General features: G+C 38.0%; 1 protein-coding gene across 1 annotated transcript; it reads left to right on the forward strand.

Moving 5' to 3' along the window:
- Positions 1–2,230: 2,230 nt before the first annotated feature.
- Positions 2,231–3,434, forward strand: LOC145162422 (zinc finger CCCH domain-containing protein 2-like). Its single transcript, XM_079081569.1, has one exon. It carries the CDS (start codon positions 2,240–2,242, stop codon positions 3,389–3,391), a length of 1,152 nt encoding a protein of 383 aa, XP_078937695.1. The 5' UTR covers positions 2,231–2,239; the 3' UTR covers positions 3,392–3,434.
- The last annotated feature ends 4,163 nt before the right edge of the window (positions 3,435–7,597 follow it).

Below are 7,597 nucleotides of genomic sequence, written 5' to 3' on the forward strand. Positions count from 1 at the left end.
ATATATGATCCGACTCAATTTTCATACCTAAGATCGTATGATCCTATGATCAAGATCGCGATTTTGACAACTTTGATGTCTTCCATGTCATGTCATTGCCTCCATCATAGTGTGGTGTTGACGGTACAGAGAAGAAAGATGACAACAAAAAATTTGTCGTTCTCACTTGACTATGAACTCTATGGCTAATGGGGATAATGTCTTCCGCCAACAATAGAGGCCACGTTAGTTACCACAAGCAAACATCTCATCCACTTCAATCAACATTACGTCACTACAAGAATGTACAGAGACGACATCTATGCCGACGACACTTATCGTCGGGACAAAGGACGCTATGACGACGACTTGTCGTCGGGACAGGGTTCACCAACTTAATTTAACCTGCAAACATATGCCGACGACTTGTCGTCGCCATATATTCAGATCAAACGGAAAATAATTTATGCGGTTTCTGAAAACCTATACCGACGACATGTCATCCGTATAGGTTGCGTAAATTATCATTTTTATTTAATTATATTAAGTGGCGTAGAAAATAGAAATAACATCGTTTTTTCGGAAGCAATCCCAACATGTCATCAACATATAATGTGACTATCCGCATGAAACTCTGTCCCGACGACATGTCGTCGGCACATATAAGTTTTCTAATTTTATTGTCAGATAATAAAAACGACATAGTATTCATTAAACATATACCGAAGATTTATCGTCGGCATAGGGTTTAACCTGAATGAGAGTATCAATCGATGCTTCAATTGCAACAGCGCACACAAAGTTGATTTCTCTCTCAATCTCTTAGCGACGAACGTCGAAAGAGAGCATCAGTCGATGCTTCAGTATAGTGACAAGGCTATGTACATCAAAGATGGGTCATGTGAACCACCTTTTTTTTATATAAAAGATTATTAAAAATATAAATTGTAAACTACTTTAAATATTTTAAGTGAAGCATCTTAATTCTGTTGGGGAATCGAAATAGGGTTATAGAAAATCTGGATCACAAACAGGAATCGTGTAAACACTTTCCTTGTTTGATATTTCGACCCTAAATGCCTTGGGTGTCACGAAATCCAAACTGGGATAATTCCTGATGTAACAATTCTGATCTTAGGCACCAAAATCAGAATCAATTTTGAGAGGAAGATGAAGAAGAAGACGTTTCCAGTTTTCTGTGTTTCAAAGGAGTCGTCCTTTTCCCGGACTTATCCACTCAACGGATAAACGAGAACAGTTTACATCTTTCAAAGGAGTCGTCCTTTTCCCGAACTTATCCCCCGACTTGACACAGTAGATTAGGGTTCGGTACTAACAATGTTTAGTAAATACAAGTGTGCACTCCCGCACCTCCTAACTTGTATTATAACTAAAAACATTATTCTTGAAACACTTGTTAAGTCCATTACACTAAAATATATTTGGTGATAAAATCACCAACAAATTCTTTTGGCAATAACGATGCATAAATCAAGAGTTTCAAATCCTATTTTTGATTTTTTTTATTGGTTTCATTTAAACAGTCAACCATTATACTTTTTTTCATTTTTTTTTTCATAACCTTTCTAATTTCTCCTTTAGCTTCTAACTACTTAAATAAGATTTGCCTTAATCAAAAAGAACGTGAATGAAAATAATTACAAGTTTTATTAACCCGACATTTGATCATTTTATAGTCAAAATCATTACTCAAGTATATTCATCCATTTCACTTTGTATATGTTCTAGACTGCTATTTATCTTTTTCACGTTGATAGCTTAAACATATGCAAAAAGACAATATTTACTTATTCCTTGCATCTATTTTACTCTATATATATTTATATTATATTCTTTTACCAAAAGTAAGATAAAAACACTTTAAATTTTACAGATAGAGTAATATTTTTGTTTGGACATTTATGCGGAGGGAAAAATACAAATACGAGACCACGATACATGAATACAAAAACGAGACCACGATACATGAACCATAATAAATAAAAAGGTGACGACAATAAAAACAAAACAACCAAACCACTTTAACCCAAAACCAAAATTAGAGTTTGTGTGTTTTGGTTTTGCATGCAATACCCTCTCTATCGAGCTGCCACATACTCCCATCTGCATGCTTTCCTTTTACACCATTTGGCCACGCACACCCACATCGTCCTCGTCATCTCTTTTTTCTCTGTCACTATAAATACCCATCTCCTTCCATTCATCTTCTTCACTCAAACCCTAATTCTCTCTTTCACACATGCAAAACACAGAAGAGGTCATGGCAAGTGGATGCCTTGAACAACACAGATTCCATCCTTCCCACCAAATCTATCTTGCCAGCAAAAAGTCACCCAGGGACATCGATATCCCACCCCGCAAGCTCCTCAGCCGCCGTGCCTCCGCCTCCTCGCCGGAGGCCCTCATAGACAGCATGTATCATCAGCAGCAGAATGAATCTCCCAGGGTTCTTCCCGAGGAAACACTCTTCAAGAAATTCTTGCCTTACAACTCCGGTGTGGATTCTGATGAAGATGCCGATCCCTACTCTGCTGATCATTTCCGTATTTATGAGTTCAAGGTTCGCAAGTGTACCCGTAGCCGATCTCATGACTGGACCGACTGTCCCTTCGCTCATCCTGGCGAAAAGGCTCGCCGGAGGTGTCCTCGTCGATATAATTACTTGGGTACAGTCTGTGCAGACTTCCGTCGTGGGAGCTGTAGCCGTGGTGATTCGTGTGAGTTTGCTCATGGAGTTTTTGAGTGTTGGCTACATCCTTCTCGCTACCGAACTGAAGCGTGCAAAGACGGGAAGAACTGCCAGCGCAAGATCTGTTTTTTCGCTCACACCCCGCGTCAGCTCCGTGTGGTGCCACCGGAGACGACGGTTCCGGTGAAGAAGCATCATTCGGAGACTTGTCATTGTTGTGCCCATTGTCGGTGCCTTTCAAGTGTCCATCACATCAATTCGCCTACCTCCACTTTGAACATTGATATCGACAGCCTTTCCCTTTCACCACCTGCTTCTCCGCCCTTCTCTCCGGCCAGATCCGGAGCAGGGTTCTCCCCTATTTCCCGATTTGCAGACAGGCTAGCTAGAGCGGAGTCGTTGGGGATGACCCAATTTGGAAACAACAGTTGTATGCAGAATGAGTCGATGAATGAGCTGATCAGCAATCAGTCGCTAACTGAACTGATGAGATCTATGGAGGCCATGACTGTGGAGGAGAATATGAATATGAACTCACAGTGGGTAGATGAGTGCTTCAACAACGGGTGTGGTGGTGTTTATGATTTGTCTGATTCAACTCCGACTTCATTCTCGAGGAGCAGCAGTTCAAGCCAGAATGTTTACAATGACAGCCCCGTAAATGGTCCAGATCTTGGATGGGTGAATGATCTTCTGAGATAGACGAATCAGATTGATGGGTGGTGTAAATTATGAGGAAGAAGTGGCGGATTATTTGAAGTTATTATTTTGCTTTTATGATTATGAATATTATGTGTATTGTTGGTTTTTGATGTGAAATAAATCTAATCAGTAAGTTTTTTAATTACAAATATGCATGAAATGAATTTGGAGTTTTACATAAAGATCCCATAAGAGGTGTGTCTCGGAGTCTTAGTTGGATTTGCTCCATAAGTTATTTTTCATACAACTCAATCTGTTTAATTAGTTATTTTTTAATTACAAATATGCATGAAATAAATTTGGAGTTTTACATAAAGATCCCATAAGAGGTGTGTCTCGGAGTCTTAGTTGGATTTGCTCCATAAGTTATTTTTCATACAACTCAATCTGTTTAATTAGTTATTTTTTACATGCGTCTCGGTTAAATTTGTTCCAGAAACTATTTTTCATTTAATTTAATTTGTTGGATATGTTATTTTTCTATAGGGTTAATGGTCGTGTATGACTTGTACATGTGAGTAAGCATTCATCCGACAATTCTAAGGTCCGTTAGAGCATCACAATCCATATAGTTTAATAGAAGATACACAACCAATAATCACAATCCTTATCCATAGTCTAATAGAAGATACAACCAATAATCACAATCCATAGTTCAATGGAAGATACAATCCATAGTTTAATTTAATAGTTTAGAAGATACAATCCATAGTTTTATAACACAATATAAAAAGGGTCGAATATATTTAATGGATTGAACTATTTAGTTGGTATTTAATGGATTAAATTTAATTATATTAGAATATCATGTTAATGAAAAAAAGGCGTATTTAATTGAACTTTTTAGATGAAATGGTGGACAAAAAAACAGTTAGAATTTTCTTAAAGTTAAAAAATGGTTATATAAAGTCGTATAAAAAATATAATAATGATAATAATATAACTGTTTATTAAACTTTACAGAATTGAAATACATCCACATTCTTATTTTATAAACATCACAATATGACATTTATAACCATTCCATTTACATTACGAGCATTTGAAGCCGATTACTATTGACTTCACGTGATACTGTGAGAGAAAAGAAAACAAATATATATATTTATTTATTGATCTATTTTTTAAACATGTCTATCTTTTTTCATTTTTACCCACCAATAGCTATGTTTCAACACAAACAATATGTATCATAAGAATAAGAATGACAAGGGATACATGGTAGGTCATTTTGTATCTTAAATTCTAGAGTGTTAGGTGAATCTTTGTGAAATTGTATTTGTAACTTCTGTTTGAGAGCTCTGACATAAAGAATACTTCACTCCTGCCCGTAGACGTAGGTCACCATGACCGAACCATGTAAATATTGTGTCTTGTGTGCTTATAGTTTTGCTAGTTATCCGATTTACTTCCTAACAAGTGGTATCAAAGTTGCGGTTTGTATTCCTGTGATTGAAGATGTCTACTCACAAGTTTGATTTTGAGAAATTCAATGGTTCAAATGACTTCACATTGCGGAAGGTGAATATGAAAGCTCTTCTGGTTCAACAATGATGTGTAACGGCACTGGAAGGAGAGACAAAACTGCCAAATGACATGGCGGTTGAGAAGAAGGTGGACATTCTGATGAAGGCACATAGTGCCATTCTGTTGAGCTTAACAGATGAAGTACTGAGGGAGGTCGTGGATCAAACAACTACTTCTGGGCTCTGGGATAAACTTTGTGACAAGTACGAGAACAACTCACTGACGAACAGTTTGTATCAGAAGCAAATGTTGTACACTCTCAGAATGTCTGAAAGTACCCAAGTGAAAGATCATTTGGATAACTTCAATCACATCATCTTGGATCTACAAGGGGTTGATGTGAAGATTGAAGATGAAGATCAGACACTCATTCTCTTATGTTCTCTTCCGAACTCATATGCGAATTTCGTTGATACCATGCTCTATGGTAGGAAAGCAATCACTGTGAATGATGTGAAAGACTCTCTGATGTCCAAGGAACTGAAAAGTTTCAGTTGGAGAGGAAGTGTCCAGTTCTGGCTTGTTTGCAGGGAGAGGAAGGAAAGAGGGGAGGAAAGGGGGAAACAGAGGGAGATCACGTTCAAAATCGAAGTCTAAAAGTTCATCGAACGCGAAATGTTATAAATGTAAAAAAAAATGGACACTTAAAGAGAAATTGTTTTAAGGTCACACCTTATGATATGATCAATCAAACACATGACACGTTGATCTATCAACGTCAGCATCTACACATTGACAGCACCAGCTTATCAAGTTCACCAGCGTCAACTTACAGTTTAGTTACCCGATTGTAATCATTTGTATATTAGGTAATGATATAGATAAATATAGAATAGATCACAGATCAAGTATCTTTGTGATAAGATCGTTTCTTAGTAGATTAGACGAAATCCCTTGAGTCAAGGGATATACATGTATATATTAGTATATATACAATATTGGGGAAAACCCTAATGTTGTGTGTGTGGTTGTGGTGGTTGTATTCATGGCTTTGTGTCATTCGTCTTTATGACAAACTCGTCTTCTTGGTGAAGACAAAACCTCTTTTCTTGGTGAAAGGAACAATTTGGAGAACTTCTATGGTATTTACTTTTTGTCAATTATTTTGCTTAGATTAGTTTTATGTTTCTTATTCATACTTGAAGTGTATCCGATCATCACAAACCTTTAATTGGTATCAGAGCAGGTTTGTGATACAATCAAGTTATCATGTTGATTTCAAGCAATTCCAAATCTTTTGGTCTCAACAAAATTCCTCCCTTCGATGAACACAACTTCATCATGTGGAAAACCAAGGCCATGGTGGTTCTTGAAACCATTGACTATAAGATGAAAAATATTGTTGAAAAAGGTCCCCGTGTTCCTATTGTAACACTCCAAATCAAGTATTACCTTTGAAGCCCTTGAAAGTTTAAATATTGCATAATAAGTCCCTTAAGTACGTTGGGCGTACTCGTAATGACCCAATTTTCAAAAGAAATTTTTCATTTTTAATTTGCCAAAATATATATCATCGAACACGTAATCCCAATACAATTGTTTTCAAAACTCATGCCAATTACAATTTTATTTCAAAATGTCAGAGTGTCCCATAAAAATGCCCGAGTGAGAGTTCACGTCGCGCCATCAAGCCTTGCCCTTGCCCTTGGGCTCAGATGTACTTGAAACGAATCCACAAACTGTAAGCTAATGTTTAGTGAGTTCCCCGGAGCATACCCACACACAAACCACATAACACATATCATATTAGCTATAACAGCTACACATATCTCATAAGCCATGCATACAACAAATAGGGATGTTGTGGGCTCGTCCCCAGGGTCTTACTACAGGATGCCATGGGCTCTCCCATGGTCTTACGCCTAAGTGTCATGGGCTATCCCATGGTCTTTGATAGGAAAGCCATGGGCTCTCCACATGGTCTTACATCCAAGTGTCATGGGCTCTCCCATGGTCTTCCATACAAACATACCACATATACCACTAGCATACTTCCTAGCTCATACCAACTAACATGACACGTAATACAATCTCAGCTAGGATACCACATATCATAAAATGGGTCGGCCTTGGTGCCTTAGACCCATTGGTATGGTGAGGAGACTCACATTTGTCTGCTGCATCCGAAAGCCGCTCTCCTAACAGTCCGTAACCACCCGTGCTGAACAATAATAATATTACTCAAGGTTAGGACTGAACACAATCCAATTAAAGAGTCCAAACCCTACGTCCTTTCACAATTGCCCAAAAGTCTTCCTTTGCTATTGGGACCAAAGTCCATGTCTAATTATCATTAATGGGCCTCATGGCCCAATAAAGCCCAATCATAGAAACCATGGCCCAAAACAGATAAGTTGGCCTACCAATCCAAAAAATAACCAGGCCCAATGACTAATCAAAGCCCAAAAGCTTACAAGCCCAAAACAAGTCCAAGTCTATCTGCTATGTGTACGCCTAGCGTACCACCCTGGTACGCGCAACGTACTGAGTCCATGGGCCATACGCGCTGCGTACACTAAGTTACGCCCATAGTACTAACAGATTAAGCACTTTCTTCCATTAAGTTCTTAATACTCGATTTTCTCACGTCTAATAGTCAGATCTAAGCTCATTAAGACGTCCTAGGGCATAAAGTTGGCAACTTTATGCCTTTGCATGTCTCATATGTTTCCAACAACC

Source organism: Lactuca virosa, chromosome 3 (assembly GCF_052849685.1).
Source record: "Lactuca virosa cultivar CGN04683 chromosome 3, Lactuca_virosa_CGN04683_v6, whole genome shotgun sequence".
Taxonomy (NCBI): domain Eukaryota; kingdom Viridiplantae; phylum Streptophyta; class Magnoliopsida; order Asterales; family Asteraceae; genus Lactuca; species Lactuca virosa.

Coding starts and splice junctions, on each gene's coding strand:
- LOC145162422 (XM_079081569.1), top strand. CDS start 2,240: ATGCAAAACACAGAAGAGGTCATGGCAAGTGGATGCCTTGAACAACAC.